The sequence below is a fragment of the Equus caballus genome, chromosome 19, assembly GCF_041296265.1.
Source record: "Equus caballus isolate H_3958 breed thoroughbred chromosome 19, TB-T2T, whole genome shotgun sequence".
In the NCBI taxonomy this organism is placed as follows: domain Eukaryota; kingdom Metazoa; phylum Chordata; class Mammalia; order Perissodactyla; family Equidae; genus Equus; species Equus caballus.
In genome coordinates this window covers 17588890-17609270 of record NC_091702.1, presented here as the reverse complement: position 1 = coordinate 17609270, position 20381 = coordinate 17588890, and the positions used below count along the sequence as shown (strand labels likewise).

Below are 20381 nucleotides of genomic sequence, written 5' to 3'. Positions count from 1 at the left end.
TGGGGGAGGAGGGGCATTTTCTCTGCGTGCCAATCTGGATTCCGATCAGCTCTCATTCTCTGGTCTCCCGGGGCCCTGGCTTGATGGGGTCCTGGCACATGGAAGCTTTCCCCTGTCAGCGGGTTTCCACTGCACTGGTGGTGGGAGTCCTGGATGATCCCACGGTCACGTGGCCCCTCCCCCACTCCTTCCCTCACCTGCGTCAGTGATCCCAGTCTCTAGGGGAGGGAGCGAGGTTCTCTCTTACCCTGTTCCAGCTCCTCTGATGTTGGCTGCAGCCTCTCTGTCCTCGTTCGTCTTGTTTCTGTAGTTTTCTGACCGTCTGGCCTTAGGGTCACTGGCTGAAATTCAGTTTTTCCAATCCTTTGTTGTAGTTTGGAGGGGAGAGAGTTCCCAAAAGGAGATTTTATGTGGATATAACTTAAAAATTCCATTAGTGCATACTTTGATCTTCTTGAAATGATTTTAAAGTTAAAGGCTATCCAAGTCCCAACTATATTCAACAATCACAGCAACCAATGAATTCAGAATGTTTCTTGAGTTTTGCTGTAACATGCTTCTTCCTCTGTGTGTGTGTGTGTGTCTCTCTATCTATTAACAAAGTAACACAACTCATCTGCAGAAATTAGAATTTTTAGTTTTTAATGTAAGGCTGTGGTTACAATAAATACCTTCTAAAATTTTGCACCCGGAAAATCAACAAAAGTTAACACCATGAAAAGAGAGATGCCAGTGTTCTTTCTTTTTTTTTCAAATTTAGGAAGTAACGTAGGTCTGAACTATGTGCGAACTTCTTCCAGCTAGAACTTCTGGATCACATAAGGGAGGGCTGGCTATGTCACCGTGATCATTAATATTTATTGATGGATAGCCAGGATTGGGGATGATGATGGTAGTTAGAGTTTTGAAGCACTGACACTACCACAAAGTATATCATTTTTCTAACTAAACTAAAACTTTTACTCTTGGACCTTAACTTGTACAAGGTGCCATCCATTCCAAAATGCTATAAAATATCAACCCTCTTTACTTTGATTAATGATACATTGTCAGAGTGATGAATTCTTCTAGAGTGTAATTTGAAAGATAATATCATTCTAGGGAGAAAAAAAAGTTCAGGTGAGAATTTAGAACAGTTACCAGATGAAATCCTACCATCACACAGTGCAGTGAAGGATGTGGGGGAATCTGGAAATGCCGGCAGTAAATCACATTCTTTGGCTTTAGTTGAAGCTTCTATCCTACAGTGAGATATATGATGTACTATGTGCCCTGAAGGTTGTTTTGGTTTGATTTTTAAACATTTTTAGCAGGTAGAGCAGTTCCACAGGTAATTTTATTTATTTCTACTCTCCTCCTCCTCCTGTTGCTACCTATTAGTATTGCTATGTTTAAATTTTCATATTTAGAAGATGGAAAGTGAATGATCTTTAGGTTGAGCTTTAAAATTTGAAAATATCATTTATACATGGTATAGTGTTATGATACTTGATATGAATAGTTATCTGTTTTAAATATTTTATAACAATAACCTTCACAGTCTTGTTGATTGATTATTTATTACTTGAAACAATAGTTTTTATATTATTAAGTGAAATATAATGTGTTTTGTGTTGCAAATCTATATGTATCCTTTTAAGCAGACACAAAAGGCTGCAGGAAATATACCAAACTGTTAATAGTGGTTACCCCTGGGAATTACCATTCATGGATGAGAAGGAAACTCTATTCCTTACTTTTTAATATGGTAGGATTATGATTTATTTTTACTGGTGTTAAAAAACAAAATTTGGGGCCAGCCCAGTGGCATAGTGGTTAAGTTTGCACGCTCTGCTTCAGTGGCCCAGGGTTTGCAGGTTTGGATCCCTGGCATGGACATGGCACTGCTCATCAGGCCATGTTGTGGTGGCATCCCACATACAAACTAGAAGAAGATCGGGGCCAGCCCAGAGGCACAGCAGTTAAGTTTGCACATTCTGCTTCAGCAGCTCCTGGTTTGAAGGTTCGGATCGCCATGAGGACCTATGCACTGCTTGTCAAGACAGGCTGTGGTGGGTGTCCCATATATAAAGTAGAAGAAGATGGGCATGGATGTTAGCTCAGGGCCAGTCTTTCTCAGCAAAAAAGAGGAGGATTGGCAGCAGATTTTAAGTCAGGGTTAATCTTCCTCTAAAACAAAAAAAAAAAAAACCCAAAACACCAAAAAACCCCACAAAACAAAACACAAAATAAAGGAAGATTAGCACACATGTTGCTCAAGGACAATCTTCCTCAAGCAAAAACAGGAAGACTGGCAACAGATGTTAGCTCAGGGCCAATCTTTCTCACCAAAAAACAAAATTCAACCGAATAATTTTGAAGATCTAATTGGCTTTATTAATCAGTTCATGAATAGGACAGCATCCCCTCTAGCAACTAGAAGGGTGCTATGAGAGATTGGATCATTGGAAGGTTTTTTCTAGGCAGGAGGGTGGGACAGAGGAGTTATTGGCAAAAGAAAAGAAAGGACTATTTTTAGGCCAGGCCATCTTCTTCTGGGGGAAGGGAATGGCAAAGGTTTTGTCGTGCAGATTACCTGGTCTCCCTCTGAAGGATGGAGAGGCCTATGAGACAGATTACCTCATTGGTCCTGACCGGAAAGTTTCAGACTGGCTGCTTAAAGTTAGTTTTCTGGGAGAGGTTGAAATGCAGTTAGATCAGGTATTAAATGTAGGTTTGGTATCATGGGCTTTAGCACAAGTGACACTATTTTGGGTCTGTGGTTTTATTTTTAACACTGGATTTCTGTAATTTTAAAAAATACTGCTAATTTAAGGTTAGGTCTTTGTTACGATTTCTCAGTGGGAATGCTCTTGAGTATTTTGGGCAGTAACTTTTCTTCTCGAGGTGTATCTTTCCTCACATTTCGGAATATTCATAAGCCTAGTTATCACCCATTCAATGTCAGTAGTGCTCTCCGACAAATGGGAAAACCCAAAACACCTCCCCACATTTTCAAACTTGCACCAGTTGGGAAGCACCAATCTTTGTATTAGTTAGGTCTCTTTATACTAGCTTGAACAAAAAAGAATTTTTCCTTGTTGCTAAAGGCCTCACAGCTGTCTCATTGTATGGGAGTGGGGATGACATGGCTGAGTCACAGTAAGAACCAGGACCGGAAACTGGAAAGCTGCTGAGAGTCCAGGCCGACTTCTTTTTCCGCTTTCACCTTTATTTTTCTGCCTCTCTGTATAACTACTTAATTCTTTCTTTTTATAATTAACAAATTATGAAGTTGCATACTTAGAGGATCACTGAGAGAGAGACCAAATGTCACTTTCTTGATTCCAAATCTAAATTCTCATAAACTCAGCCTGGTGCTCACTTCTTGTCCAATGAACATAACTCAGAGGGCAGAGATATGTGGAGTAATTATGTCGTCCATGGTGGGGCTAGTGAAGATGAGCACTGCTGTGGGTCAGGGAGGAATTACCATAGACGGGGACATTCCTGGGAACTGAGCCTTCACCCTAGGACAAGCCTCTGCTGCAGTCAGCCATAGTGACGCAGGATGCGACTTGTTTATTAATTTATTTTTCAGTTCAAACTCCTTTTATCAAGGTTTAATTTACATACTATGAAATTCACATTGTAACTGTACAATTCAATGATTTTTAAAGTACATTTACAAACCTGTGTGTCACTGTTACCAAAACCAAAGTGGGTTCTCCTCCTGGCAAGTTAAATCAGACTCTCCACCAGAAGTAGTTGTCACACAAAGTAAAGTATATTTGAGGCAAATAGGAGGCCATGTGGAATCATTTCCAAAGTCATAGCTTCCGGAACAAAAGGAAGCAGGGACCTTTTATTTCGGATGGGGAGTGAATATTTAAAAGGGAGAGGTGGGTATTTGCTTGTGCAGGCTCAGTTGGAAAACATGCTTCCCCATACACTGCAGATTATGGTAATAAGGCCTAAGTTCCTCCTGGAGAGATCTTAGCATTAAAAATAAGGCAAAGATCATAGGGTAGCTCTTGTGCTGAGGCTTGGTCTGGCTCAGGGAGTTTGGTGATTGCATCTCCTTTACATAACAAAAGGAAAAAAAACAATTTGGAGAAACAGTTAAATGCTTCCAAACCCACCCTTGAATTTCTCAGGGCAATTAGTCAGTGACATCACCGCAATTGAGTTTTAGAAGATTTCCATCACACCACAAAGTTTTCTGGTGCTTTTTTGTGGTCAACCATTGCTCCCACTTTCAGCCCAGGGCAACCACTGATCTACTTTCTGTCTCTATAGATTTGTCTTTTCTAGAAATTGCCTATAAATGAAATCATTCCTATGTAATCTTTTGTGTCTGACTTCTTTCACTCAGCAAAAGGTTTCTGAGGCACTTCAGTATTGTTTCATGTTCATCACAGTAGTTCATTCCTTTTTAATGTCGAATAATATTCTGTTCTACGGCTATATCATATTTTGTCTATTCAGTCATCAATTGATGGACATATGGATTGTTTAGACTTTTTGGCTATTAGAATAATGCTGCTATGAATATTCGTGTACAAATCTTTGTGTAGACTCATATTTTCATTGTTTTGGGGTGGGTACCTAGGAATGGAATTGTTGAGTCTGTTAACTTTTTAAGAAACTACCGAACTATTTTCCAAAGTCTCTCTGCCATTTTACATTCCCACCAGCAACATGTGAGTGTTTCCTTTTCTCTACATCTTTGCCAAAACTCGATTGTCAGTCTTTTGCATTGTAGCTATTCTAGTATGTGTGTAATGATATCTTATTGTGGTTTTAATTTGCATTTCTCTAATGACTAATTGAACATTTTTTCATGTGCTTATTAGCCCTCTGTATATCTTTGGAGAAATGTTTGGCCACTTTAAAATTAGGTTATTTGTCTTTGTGTTATGGAGATTTAAGATTTCTTTATACATTCTGGATGTATGTCTCTATCAGATATATGACTTTCAAATATTTTCTCATAGTCTATGACTTTATTTTATCTTATTTATTTATTTTGAGGAAGATTAGCCGTGAGCTAACATTTGCCACCAATCCTCCTCTTCTAGCTGAGGAAGATTGATCCTGAGCTAACATCTGCACCCATCTTCCTCTACTTTATATGTGGGATGCCTGCCACAGCAGGGCTTGATAAGCAGTGCATAGGTCTGCCCCCAGGATCAGAACCAGTGAATCCTGGGGTGCCGAAGCAGAGTGTGCGAACATAACCCTATGCCATGTGGCCAGCCCTTGACTTTATTTTTTTAATGAAAATTTTAAATTGCAAATTCCAGGTCCACTAAATTTATGATAGTATACTTGGTGCTGTCCGTAGGTCTCTGAGGCTGTGTTCATTGTCTTCAATCTTTTACCTTTTACTTGTCAAACTGGATAATTTATCTTGATCTATCTTCAAGTTCACTGAATCTTCCTTCTTCCATTTCAAATCTCTTGTTAGCCTATTTAGGTCATACTCAAGAATTGTCATTTTGTTTTTTTTTTTATGATTTCCATTTCTTAATCAGCTCTTCTATAGCTCTCTCATTTTCAGGATGATTCCATTATGTGTTTGGTTGGTCCACTGCTTACCCCTACTGAGGTCAAAATCTCAGGCTATCAGAGCTGTAGGTTTTCCCCATTCATTTATAACCAAATTTGCTAGTTTATTGATAATGCAACTGCAGCTGCAAGATTCTTCCCTCTGCTTGGAATCAGGCACACTCCTTGTGCAGTAAGGACAGTCTTGCCCTTGTGATATTGACAAACTTGGGAAGGGAGATGGAAGACAGGAGCAGCCCCACGCAAGGAAACTATAGACTCTTGCTGTTCTTCACTAATGTCCTAGCAGTTTCTCTTGAGTAAACACTTCTCAATTTGTTTGCTTTCGGTTGGTTTCCAGAACCCCGAAATAGTTTTTAACAAATTTATTCAGTTTAACATTTGTTTCATGGGGACAGAATTATTTACTGACCTCTTCATTATATGCATAGTCAGAAGTCTCACCTCTGTCTATTGAATTTGGTAAGAATTCTATTTACTGCATATTTGAACTATTTCTCTTAGAGAGAAGTAGTATATTGCTATCCAGATAAAATGGTAGCAATCATTTAAATTCACTACTTCATGTCATTACTCTGCTAGGTGTTTTTCATACAGGATGTATATTCTTCAGAATAGCTCTGAAAGGTAGATAGTGGCTTCATTTTACAGGTGCAAACACTCAGGTTTAGAGAGGTAAATTATTTGGCTTTTCGTTCTATTATTAATAGTGCCATTGGTTTGCCTGTGTTGACACTGACTTAGATAGCTTGGGTATAAAGAAGGAATGTTCAAATAGAATTGTTAGTCATTTTTTATCTCAGTAAGCCAGTTAAATTTGACTCAGCCAACATTTCTCAAGTATTTAACCAGAATCAAGTAATATTCTAGCTGCAAAGTATGAAGGACAGTGCTGCAGGGAGAAGAATTGAAAGAGGGTGACATAGAATGTGGGATATAAGACAGAACAAGACATGGTCCCCTCTCTCAAGGAATTTGTAATCACACAAGAGAAGACATATTCAACCAGTTGTAATATGACTGACTAAGTGTTCTGACACACTGATACTCAAACCTTAACGTGCTTTCAGGTTACATTTTAGACTGCAGGTTCTGATTCAGTGAGTCTGAATGGGACCTGAGATTTCATATTTTTAGCAAGTTTCCAGGTGATAGAGATGCTGCTGATTTATGGATCACACACTGAGGAGCAAAGCTCTGGTATTGGTGTAAGCAAGGAGTTATAAGAGCATACAGAAGACGTTAATTTTGCTGTGGTTAGTTGAGGAAGAAAACTTCGTCTCAGAGAGATTAAACAATTTGCTGTTTTGAATTTGTGTTTATAATGCCATTGGACATACATTGGAATTGGATAACATTTGATCTGAGCCCAAAATGATAAGAATTGTAGTAGAAAAGCTAGCCTTTCCAAGTAGAGAGGAAAACTTTGGCAAGACATGGAAATAATATATTTATGTATGTTATTAATGGGAAACACCTTTTTAAGACTTTTTTTTTTTTTTTTTTTTGCTAGCTGAAACAGAATACCCAATTAGGGGAAGTTTCCAAAACTGAGCCAATATGTTAGGGTAATGATCGCTGCTGTAAAGAAGAACTCCAAATCTCAGTGGCTTAAAACAGTAAACGTTCATTTCTTACTCACCTAGGAATTCAATATGGGTGTTCCTAAGATATCTCCCTCTTAAGCAACGATTTTGGGACTGTTATCTGTAACACCACCATCTTTGATATGTTACTTTCAAGGTCGCTGTACATCTTTTTATCCAGATTGCTCAACAGTAAAAAGCGTAGAGAAGGCACACCTGTTTCTTACTACCTTGCCAATGAAAGTGAAACTCATTATTACTCTCACATTCTATTAAACTATCACAGAGCTCCCTCCGGGTTCAAGGGGCAACCTGCCTAGGTGGAGAGACGTGAGTGTCTTGCAATTAGTTGTTCACTCTTCTCTGGAGTGAGTGTGTGAGATGGGTCTGGAGAACAGGAAGTTGCAAACCATTAACATATTGGTAATATATTATTCACTTATCAAGGAACATTTAAGTACTTATTGTAAAATAGCATGTTATAGTACTGTGGTAAATTTCTAATGTTAATGATTCTGTTAAATTTTCTAATGTAAATGATTCTATTAAATTTTATACCTCTTAATTAAGAGAGAGATGGTTTAAGTTTGTTCTATAATTCTACTCTTATAGAATATGTTTAACTTTGTTGTTCAAAAGTTCTGTTTTTTCAACATTCATCTTGCCTTCCAACCACCCCACTCCCCAGTAGGAGGTGACAGAGGAGATGAGTGAAAGGAGAATCTCTGTTCCTCCCTTCAATTTGGTAGTTTTTGGTCAAAGATGAAAATAAAGAAGCAAAATAAATTGAAACCAAAACTAAACAACCTAATCCCTGCATAAACATTTGTATAGAATTAGAGTTTTGTTTTTCTTTAAAGGAAGGAACAATGTTTATATCTATTAGAGATCAATGTAATATATTTTAAGTTTCAGGAAATCAAAAGTAAAACACATTTTATGAATTAACATAATCCAGCAGGGAAAAGAGGTTAGGCTAGAAGAAGACAGAGCCTGTTTCTAATTCAAGCCCCAACATTTTGTATCCATTTGGCTTTGACCTAAGCTTTATGAACTTGCGTTTCCCCGTCTGTGCAATGGGGTCATAATATCTGTTCCCTCTCCTTGCATGATTATTTTAAGAACAAGAAAAGTAAAATAAGCATATACACTCTTACAACTGAGGAAAGTAATATTTAAATTTAAGATGTTGTAGGAAAGAAAATTTCCACTTATTGGCAGTTTATTTACACTTAATTAACAGAGCTTTAAGATATTTAGATATAGCTTTCCATTTTATCAATTATCCATGATGTTTATCTTATTTTTTAACAGTAAGTTTAACTTAAGGATAAAATCAACTTCTTTTGGCCATTTCAGAATCTCTTAATATGCTACCTAAAAATGTCATAAAAGTTAGTGGAACATTGATAGCAAGATTCATTCTAGGACAGAAATAACCTTTGCTTTGTGTTATTTAAATAAACATATATCTTTCAATGATATTTCTATCTTTATCATTTCATATAAAATCAATACTATTGTTTTTGAGATTTTTAAAAATGTAAAATGAAAACTAGACATTTTAACCACCTTTGAAATCAACAGATCTTTATTCTGGGGAATTTAAGATCAGACCTAGATTAAATTATTCTGTTTAAAAGACATTTTTTAAAATACAAGTATTTCTGGAAGGATGAAGCATTACCGTTAGCTTGAATTTCTTTTAAAAATAAGGATTACGTAGGTCTATATAGGCTGTTTGATGATCATTGGGAAAAGTTGGAGCAGATACCATAGGTTTGTATACAGACAGCAATATATGTGCATAGGTCATGTTAGTCATTTTTCATAGATAATTTGTTAATTCAGTGTGATGTATTAGTTAATTTGATGTTCACTGATTTATTTCTAGAATCAGATTGTGGTGAATCTTAACAGATTTACAAAAGGTCAGAACTGCAAAATTTCAATGTAATCTTAGCTATTTAATTAGGTAGCTAGATGACAGCTTGAAAATAGGAATATTTTCATGGGAGAGTACAAAATAATTATTTCTGATTCCTGCTGAAGTGTTTCTCTATCTTGAGGTCATTTGGTAAGCAGTGAGACCTATTGCTGTGTTCCCAGTGCCAGGTCCTCAGAGAGCCTCTGAAGGGTCTGCATCTTCCCCCTGGAGTTTGGTGCAAGCTCCAGTGGGATCCAGAATTCTGCAGGGGCCTTGGCGGACCAGGGTAGTTGCTGATAGACACCCCTCAGAGAATAGGGCCTCCCTGAGAGTTGCCTCTTCCTTTGCAGCCACTCTGAAGGCACACGAAAATGTTTTTGAATTCTTTTTCTCAATTATTTATTCTAATTCTGCAGTTCTTCCTCTTCCTCCCCCAACACCTCATTTTCACCATATGTTATCAGCCAGGCACTGTGGTAGCCACACAAAGATTTAAGAAGATGTGATTTTTCCTTCCGTGAGATTTTATAGTATGATGGGATAGATAGACGCCAAAAGGTGGTGTAAAATCAATATTATATGAGCTGGTAGAGGTTACAGAGGATGGGCACCTCGCAGCTGAGGGAAGAGGGAGGGGATAGTTTCCTGGACCTGCGGGAGTAACTCAGGATGAGTCCAGAAGGAGAAGTAGAAGTCTACAGGCAACGAAAGGAGTAGGGGAGGGAGGGCCTTCCTGCTACGTGAAAGTTATGAGCAAAGACACAACACAAGAGACCAGGGATGCCTTGGAGTTTACTAGGGAGCCATGTGCGGAGACACTTCCTGATGTGCACTTTTGAATAGCTAATACTTTCTAAAGACATTTCATCACCAAGGAATATTCATTACCGCTCATTCAAGCTCCTACTAGATTAGCTATATTCAGTTCTTTAGCCATGATGTGCACAAAATAACACATATATCTTTTGGGGGTTGACCTTGTGGAAAGGCTATGAGTCATCAGAATTATACACACCTGGGTCACTTCTCAGCTCTGCCACCCATTCACCAGGTGACCAGGGGCAAGTTATTTAAACTCTCAAAGCTTTAGTTTCTTTATCCCTAAAACAGAGATAAAAATGGTTATGCCTTAGAGTTGCTTTGAGAATTAAATATGGTTTGTTTTTAAGATACTTAGGATAGTATGAACCCAAACTAGCCCCTCAATAGATGGCAGCTGTCACTGTTATATTGGTTGATATAAACGTCAATTTGTCTTTTTAAATATTAAATAAAATTTATTGGATTTTAGGAGGCATAGAATAATGAAGATATGATCTGATGTATCTAATTTACTTAGGTTGACATATTAGGCTTTTTAATCATATTTTATTTATTTGTTAATAGGCAAAATCTCAAATGTTATCTAATGTATTGGATGTTGCCCATCGGTTTATAAAGGAAGTTAATCCAGATGAACCCAAGGGAGAGAATCATTCAACAAAAAAGATTAGTAAAAGTCAGCATAAACCCAAATCTCTTTTGCAGGGGAGCAGCTCTGAGGTAAGCTGAGGAAACTATTGTAGACATTTTCTCTCATATATAATCATGGAGACCATCATTCATATACTTCACTGGAGCTGTAGAGTTTTAAAGGTTTTTTATCACATTATTGTTTAATATGAATTTGTTCTTTAATGAATCAAACATATCTTGGCTGTAAAAATCTTTTTAAGCAGATTACTTTGATTCCACTGAATGCTGATTTTTTTGATGAATGATTCTTTGATGAATGAATGTGGCTTTCTGGGCATTTCCAACACATCAGGAAATGAATGAGTGTTGAGAAGAAACATAAAAAATATAGCACAATGCAATATAACAAATTCGTATTAATCAGGACCCTGAGGAAGCTAAATCTACCAAACCTTGCCAAGTGTTTTAGGTGACAGGCAATTTCACAGTTGTTTAAAATTGGATTTATAACACATTCTGGTAGTTATTCGGATTGACTACTGATGTTGTGGTGTGCTAGATAAGCTTTTGTCAGCTCATGTCTATATTTTTATTATAGACTTGTATTGATTCTTTAGCAAGAAACACACTTTCTCAAATTTTGATCTATGTAAGAGTCTTCCTGTCTTTAGTTGCCACTCACCTTTTCACTACAGTTCAGAAATAGTGGATAAGTTGGCCAAAGTCACACAGCTTGTTACTTGGTGACAGAGTCGGGCTTAAATTCCAGTCTGTTGAGTTCCAAACCTATGGTCATAGAACTTTTATAAAAGAACAGGTGCTCTATGCTTGCAGGACCTCTTTCCAGCAGAGAAATTATGCTTGAATTGTCCAGGAACGTCAACATAGTTGCATGGATTTTGCTTTCTAGAAGCCCTGCCAAGGGTGTTTGTGAAGAATCACTGAATGGGTTACATCCTTATCATTATAATAACAATGTTGAGGACTGACTATGTGCCAGAGACTCTTCTAAATACTTTACATGTATTATGTCTTTTTTTCTTTCTTAATTATTCCTTTTATTTTAAGATGAGAAAATAGTGGTGAAGAACAGTTTTTTTTGAATTGCCCAAGGTATCATTGACAGTGGAACTTAGATTTGAACCTGGAACTTATGACTCCAAAGTACCTGCTTTTAATCACTACACACAGGCTGTGGTTTCAAGGCTTACTCCTTCACGCCTGCCATTTTATCTAATTTAGCCTATCAATAAAAATAGTGATAATTCAACAGTTAACATTTATTAAACACCTTATGCTAGGAATTGTGCTTAATCCTTTATTCACCTTATCCAATAATCACATAAGTTTTGCATCATTATTACCCCATTTAACAGATGAGAAAGGCAGAAAGGAGTTAAGTAACTAGCCCCACCAGACAGCTATAGGGCTTACTCCTTTGCCTGTGCTAATTTTAATCCCTACAATAAATGCTGCCTCTTGTCCCCAAAGGTAACTGTGTATGCTATATGGGCCTGCCATCTCTTGTCTTAACTTAAAAACCATTAATTCAGTGGTTTCTTCCAGGAGTATATGTTGGAATCAAGTTGAAGAAATGTTAAAGAAACATAACTGAGTTCAGTGTCTCTGTGGTTGGGTCCAGGTGTGTGTGGTTTTAACAGCTGCTCAGTGATTCTGGTGAACACTCCTGGTTGGGCTCACTGCTATCGACCCCCAGGGGTGCACCCATACACAGTACGCATACTGAAGAGATGCCCTCCTCGGATGCTTGGTCCTCCTCTGTGCTGAAGAGCAGTGGTTTAAGTATCACAAGCACTGAGTGAGTTTGTTAAAAATGTTCATTCCTGGTCTGCCACTCAAATTTTGATTTTTGTACAGCTGGGTTAGGGTCCAGGAATCTGGTATCAAGGAATTCGAATGCCTGGAAGAGTTAAAATAGTGTTAAAGTGTCTTCGAGCTTTTCCTATGAATTCAAGCCAATGGATATCCTTGGAAAAGGATGCAGTTCATGAAAGAGTTTCCATTTTAGACATGGAAACCTGGGTTTGACCCTGGTTTTCTTACAGTCCTGAAATATAGGGCCATTTACTTAGCCTTTTTGATCCTCCATTTCCTCTTCTGGAAAGTGAGGATATGAAAACATATCTTGCAAGGATATCATGAGGCCTGGAGGGGTAATGAATGTACTACACTGGATCCCATGTGCTCCTTCAAATTTCCTAGTCCCTTTGGAATTGGGCAGGCTCTGAGTGGAAGTGACATATAACAGTTGTGGGCTGAAACATTTAAAAGCCAGTGTACAATCCTCTGACTTTTCCCTCTCCTACCACCGCTATGTAGAAGGCAAGTATTCCAAAGGCATAGCTATAAAACACAAATGTCTTATATCTCTGATTCATTGCTTGGAAGGGAGAGTCCCTGGAGAGCTTCTGGAATCACTGCACACTTTAAACATTTTGTATGAAGCACTGGGTTTTCAGTACTCCTTCATGAGTGTAGCATACATACATAAACATAGTCATGTATCACTTACTAGATACCTGCAAATACCTTCACACATAATTCTAAAACTCAGTATTTTCAAGCTAAATTCATCACCTCTCCCCCAAAACCTACAGATGCTATTGGTGGCAGCCAATCTCCTAGCAGGAGCAGTTACTTTCTATAGTCCTTTCTCCTCCTCCGCACATCCGTTCAGTTACCGTGTCCCATTCAGTCTACAATCTAAAAGCTATCTTGAATATTTGGTCTCTTCTATCCTTATTGCTATTCCAAGTACTGAAACTAACTTTTTCTTAAAGTGCAAAAGGTTTATAAAGAGGAAAGTGCATTTCATTCCCTCCCCTTCTAGAAGTTAATAATAATTCCAGTTTTGTATGTATGTATTTCTTTACACAAATATTAATATGTTACATACTGCCATGCAAACATGCTTTTTCCACTTAATAATATGGTTTTAATATCTATATAAGCACATTCTACAGTCTTCTCATTCTATATAGTGGTTGTAAAATACTCCATTTATTAGATATGAAATGACTTCTTAAAATCTACTTTTCAGTGATCCACATTCACACTGTTTCAATCTTTTGCTAGTACAAACTATGGTATAAATAATGAATAATTTTGAAAAGTGTTGTTTTGCCTTTATGTAGGTGTATCCATATGATAAAATCCTGAAATTCCTAGGTAAAGAGAGTTTTGCATTTGTAATGTTGATAGATATTGCCAAATGGTTATTCTGTTTTACTTAGTTTCTTTGCATCCAAACTCACTATTCCCCGATTTCTCTCTCTCCCACACTACGCTGTGGGACTCTTCAATGGCTTTGTGTTTCCAACATGTTTCAACCTAAGTTCCTCTATATGGCAGGCAAGATCCTTATGATCTGCCCCTGCTTGTCTTTCCACCCTTTTTATTTTCTCATAACTCACTTTTTGCTGGAGCAACACAAATACTTACAGTTCCATGCCACTGTGCTGTTTGACTCCATGTCTTAGCATATGTACCATTCCCTGTCTCTGAAATACTGCCCCTGCCACTTTCTGCCCGTAGAATTCTTGTTTATCTGAGTTAAATAGCTGCTCCTTGCTTCTGTCTCTGCTGTGGACTTATTAACCTGTGTTTCTGTGGCCAACAGTTAGCACTGTCTCTGGCCACCTTCCCAGATGCTTTTCATTTTATTATTTAAATTTTTTTGTACACATGTTTAGCAATCTTCTCTCAACTGTACTTTAACAATCTGCCTGTTTATTTTGCAATTAAGGGCTTAACACAGAGGATTCCACTCTTATATCTAGAAGAGACAATGGAGATTTAGTAATTTGATCAGTGTAGGTAATCCACATTTGATAATTCAGCATTGGTGTGGAATTTATTTTGCTTTGGTTTCCTAACTTGGCTGTTTTCTCCGATTCACTGGATAATTGCCAAATCCTACCTTTATTTTCTTCTCTGTTTCCACAGTGGATCTCTATTTTGTACTGAGTTCATCCTTTCCCCCATCATTAAGCTGAGAAGCATGCAGTGTTTCATATGTGCTAATTAATTTGTTCATTCATTCAACTAACTTTGAATGACCACCTCCTTTATGCCAGGCTCTGCTCTTGGCACTGAGGAAAAAGACAAAATCCCTGACCTCATTAAATTCTAGTGGAGAGAGACAGGCAATAAACAAATGAACATTAGTAAATTTGCGTGGAGATACATTACAGGGAGAAAAATAAAGCAGATAAGGGATTAGAAAGTGGGAGACAAAGGGGTTAATTTTTTTTAGAGTCATCAGCAAAGACCTCTTTGATTGACATTTAAGCAGAGACCAAATGAAATGAGTGGAATGGGTATGTGAGGATATGGAGAAGGACCATTCCAGGCATTGTGTATAGCTAGTGCAAGGACCTCAGTGGGAATGTGCTTGATGGGTTCCCAGAACTGCAGGAATATGTTTGGCTGGAGCAGGGTGAGTGAAGGAGAGAGCTGAAGGAGGTGAAGTAGAAGGCAGAGGAGTACGCAGTTGTGTAAGGCCTCGTAGGTCCTAGTAGGAACTGGGGGTTTCGTAGAGTATCCTTGGAGGGTTTTGAGCAGGGGAGTGACATGATCATATTACGTGTTCAGAAACTGCTCTTTCTGCTGTGGGATGTTGCAGGGAGCAGGCGATTGGAGAAGCAGGATTAGATACAAGGCTGTTGCAGCTTTCCAGGGAGAACACTGATGAATAACTAATGGTAAATCTTCAGTCCTGTAGGCTCTAGTTTTAATAATTTCTGAAGAGACCGTTTATAATTGTCAATGGAGTTTTAAAGAAGTCAATAAAGCAAACAAATAAGTACAACTTAAAAACACTCAAGTTACAGAATAATGTGTGATTCATAATACCTGATAATTAACGCTACCTGTCTCTTAAGATACAGAAAATTTAGTAAAGCATACTTAGATAGATTTTTAATTAATTTAGGTAGAAATTTCAACAACAAGAAGAGCAGAATGTACAAATCCAAGAGATAGGCTCTTGTGTGGAGGATCATTTGATGAAGATGCATCTGCCCAGTCCTTTCAGGAAGTTTTAAATCAACATGGAACTGGACATCATGATGACAATGAGAAACAGAACTTACAAGCAGCAAAAGCAGGTACACCTATCTTTATAAAATGAATGTTGTAAGGTAAAGCTGAGTTTATTTTATTTATCTCCATTCTCTGTGAATATAGATGGAATGTTCAAAAACTAGTAACATCGGGATAGCAGTTTGATAAAACTCCCCAAGGGAGTACTCGCTGTGTGACTATTGGTTAGTGGTTTAATATGTATGAATACTGGCCACTGGGGGTCTTTGTGTTTGTTTCTGACAAATACAGGCTGTTGAACGAATGGCAAACTAGATTCTTTCAGCTCCCCCTCTCCTAACAGGAAATTTTTATGAGGACAACTATTCCTTTTTGAGATGTAATTACAAAACATAAAATGGGACCATCTGTGAGATAGAGAGGCAAAGTATGAATGTCTTAAAATATATTTCAAGGGCTACTGTGGACTTTAGAGGGAGAATTGATTTGTGTTTTGTTTTTCTTTCTTTTGGAAGAAATATTTCTTCTTTTTATTTCTGTGTGATGATTTCGCACCCATGTTCTAGACATTAAAGATCTGGATGACTGGAGTGTACCGTATCTTTGCTTTAAGTTTCCTGGTATCTCTTGAGAATTTTCATGTGCTTTTAAAGTATGTGATTTATTAATTTTATTACTCAGAATCTTTTAGAGACTTCCAGTTGCTTTTCATTGAAAATATAATGATAGATGATAAATTTTAATCGTGTATCTTGGTTGACAGCATCCAATTTTATTATTTCATTTCATTCTTTTCCAGTGAAGGAACTCTCCTGATTATTCCTCCTTTATAACGTAGAGTAATTCTTAATATCAAGGTATCACACACCATCTTCCCAACTAGAATTGGAGTTTTTACTAAATAATGTTCTCTCTTTCAAATATTTTTTTCTATATTTGCTCACGATGCGTCAATTTCATTAACATTTCCAAGACTTCATTTGTTTACTCTCTTTTTAGTATGTACCTAAATATACCTCCCTTTGGCAGTGTTATTTTATGTGCTTTTTATTTGTATTTTCATATTTTGATTTTTTTTTCTTTTTTACTCTGAAATGAATTGACTTCCATGGAAATACCTTTTTAATTGTCCTTTTTGAAATACGTAGTATTTAAAATAATACTGGGACTGATTTGATAAATTAAATCAGATTAGATTAGAGAAATCCAAAACCATTTAAAATTTTTGTTTTTCATAGTGGAAATGACTATATTATGAAAGTAATATGATTATTTTAACAGATTTTGTTATATAAAAAGTTACCGAGAAGAACATGAAAATATCCTAATCCTCCCATCTAGAGATAATAAATGTTAACATTTTGGTCCAAATTTTTAATACACATCATTACACACACACACACACACACACACAAGCATAAATGGGGTAATACTGTATATGCTATTTGTTAACTTGCATTTTCCCTTAGATTCTGTCATGGACAACTTTTCATATAAATATAGATACATGTCATCATTTGTAACTTGAATAGTGTTCTCTATGCCATAATTTACTTAATTAGACCTTTATTGATGGCTATTTCATTTCTAATTCTCACTATTGTAAAGAAGTTATGATGATCATCTTAGCTATTGGTGCACTTGTATGATTGCCTTAAAATGAATTTCTAAATCTAGAAATGTTGTGTTAGAGGTGACTTATTTTATAAAATTTTGATGAATATTGTCAAATTGTCCACTAAAATGATGACTGTGTCAGTCATGCTCCCACTGACAATGCGTGAGATGGCTATTTACCCATATATATAGTTCTTTAACTTTAGACAATTTGATAGACAGTAAATGACTTTCATCTTTAACTGGCTTTTCACTAACACTTGTGAAATGTTGTTGGCTATTTTTATTTTTTGCCAATAAATTTTGTTCTTCATTATTTGCCAATATTTAGGTATAAGTAATGTTTTAAATGTTAAGGGAAGAAAACATTCCTCTGTTATTATCATTCCATCAACAAATAATGAGTACATATTATGTGCTGTGGGGGAAAGTGATGTGCAAAAGCAATGACAATCTCTTCTGGCACTCACAGTCCAAGTGGAGGTCAGAGATTCAATCGAATGATCAGCATACCCTGGATGGAGAAGTGCAATACCTACACCCATGAAAATTACCACGCACTGAGGAACTTGCAGTATTTTGTCAACTTGTATCACATGAATCTGGGAAGCAATTAGAGGAAGAGATTTGAAGAATGTTGGATTAAGGAAGCTAAATATCAGATTAGATGAGGTTGAATTTATCAGTATAGATGTACTCGCATAGGATTTGAGTCTTAATCTGTTGGCTCAAGCTCTTCGGCAATGGCATTAACAATCCACCTACTAAACTGGTTAATTGAAGCCTGGACTTGATTTTTCAGTTTATGAGATTGAGATACTGGAACTTCCCTGACGTTTTGTAGGGGAAGAAATTTGAAGGCTCTGGAAGATAGAAATGTTGGAATTGATAATGTACAGCCTGCTCATGCAGGTTTAACTCTACCATCTATGAGGGCCCAGAGGACTCTCTCATTGCTGAGATATTAAGCACCAGTATCCTGAAAAAGGTTTGTTGTGGGCTTTCCTCTATAGGCTGAAGATAGTTGTGGAAGGAGATGCTTTAAGTGAATTGAGCTGCCTATTTTCAAAAGAATAATGAAAACCTGGATTGGTAGAGTCCAGGTGTTGGCACATAATCATCAAAGTTGTGGTGGAAAAATTACCAAACTAAGGGGCAGGGAAGAGTAGTAATCAGAATATTTCAATTCACAGAGATCTGTGATGCTAATTGGGATACCTAGGAATGAAAAAGTTGTACAGTTTCTTGTTTTACTTTTATGAGTAGAACATTTCTGTCTCTGGGCAGAGACTCAACTTGAGCCACCATTTTGGGGATTCAGAGTTTTTATAAAGTTCCTAGACCTAAGCCGGTCCACAGATCTCGAGCCTCTTAATTGAGATAGAGGCTGAATCTTTTTACGGATTTTGTAGTATGGCCACAGGGGCACACTATGTATCTTCCTCCAAGCCTTTACCACAGAACTTATGGCTATTTACCAGAATAAACATGCAGTGAGGAAAGGCAATGTCCAGACCTTCAAAGGAGTTATTAGATTCTAGCTCTGAGCTGACACTTATCCCTGGAGACTCTAAATACCACCATAGTCCACCAGTCAGTCTTAGGGGTTTGTGGAAGTGAAGTGATCGATGAAGTCTTGTCTTGATTCTGTCTAATGGTAATGCATTGGGACTATGGGACCATTATGTGGTTATTTGTCCAGTCTTAAATGTATAGTAGGAATGGATATACTTACTAACAGACAAAATCTCTATATGGGTAGTCTGATCTGTGGCATAAAGATTGCTGTGGTAACACATAAGTAGAAGACCCTAGAATTGTCCCCTGCCACCAACTACTATGCTAAAATTGCATGCCAGAAGGCAATACTACATTTCTGGGGATAGCAGAGATTAATGCCACCATCAAAGACTGAAAGATGCAGGAATACTGCTTTTTATTATATTTCCATTTAACTTGCCTTTTTGGTGCAAAAGCCAGTGGTCTCGCAGAATGACTACTGGTTATAGTGAACTTGATCAGATGATGATGATGCCAATCGCATTTGCTTTTCTGGATATAGTGTCTTTACTGGAGAAAACCAACACATTCTGTGTGACTGCATGGGCAGCTATGGACCTAGTACAGGGCTTGGTAAAGTTTTCTGTAAAGGGCCAGATAAATAGTTTAGGTTTTGAGAGTCATTCAGAACTACTCAACTACTCAACTCTGCAATTATAGTGTGAAAGCAGTCATAGACGATACATAAACAAATGAACGTGGCTATATTCCAAAAAGACTTTATTTATGGACACTGAAATTTGAATTTCCTGTTGTTACTACATGTCATAGTATATTATTCTTCTTTTGACTTTTTCAATCACTTAAAATCACTCTTAGCTCGAAAGCCGTGCAAAAACAGTTAGTGGGCCAGATTTGGCCTGTGGGCTGTAGCTTCTGATCCCTCACCTATCAAATATATCCTCTTCTATTTCTATTAGTAACATTAATCAGAAATAGTTTGATTTCATATGGCAGGGATAACAGTCTACCTTCACAACCTTCCTCCAGACCTACATTAACTCTCCTGCTTTCCAACATTATATAGTCTGAAAAGACGTTGATTCTCTTGATATTGCCCACTGATTTTGCAGTCTGTGTTCTCTACCTATGTTATTAACGCCACTCAGATGATCTCTCGCACAGCCACTGCTTTCAATGACTTTATAACAGTTCTCTTATTTTTTCCTTTCAAACCTAGGGTTGGTAACAGCTTTCCACTGTTTTCAGTCTCTGGATACTTCAACATCACTTGTTTCCTTAACCCTATCAAATGGTGATTAGTCCCTTCATTTGACCTTCTTTGAATTACCCCCTTGAGTATTCTTTTTCCTGTCAGGATCTCGACTGATACAGGTGGTCAGAAAAAGGATTTATAAGAAACAAAGATTTAAATTGAGGTCTAGAAAATGAGTTGAAGAATATGGACAGAAAATAGTATGTGCAAAGGGTCTGTGGTGGAGGGAACATATTGTGTTAACGGAACTAAAGATAATTGTGGATGACTGAACCTTAGAGAGCAAGAAAGGAGTGTTATAGCCCAACAGACTAGAGAGGAATTACATTTAGTGGCCTGGAAAGATAAGCCTGTAAAGAAGACAGAATGTCATAGATATAGGAGGAAAGTTGGTAAAGCATATTAT

General features: G+C 37.2%; 1 protein-coding gene across 14 annotated transcripts in view; it reads left to right on the top strand.

The window, feature by feature from the left end:
• The window catches only part of ZBBX (zinc finger B-box domain containing), a 140029-nt gene that overhangs the window by 69931 nt on the left and 49717 nt on the right, over positions 1 to 20381 (top strand). For 9 of the 14 annotated variants that reach the window (XM_070242533.1, XM_023623253.2, XM_070242541.1 and 6 more), the window contains 2 exons: positions 10450 to 10605; positions 15473 to 15647. In XM_070242533.1, the coding sequence (XP_070098634.1) occupies positions 10450 to 10605; positions 15473 to 15647 (331 nt within the window). The remainder of the gene's footprint in view (positions 1 to 10449; positions 10606 to 15472; positions 15648 to 20381) is intronic. The other 5 variants (XM_070242538.1, XM_070242536.1, XM_070242542.1 and 2 more) reach the window with 1 other exon arrangement.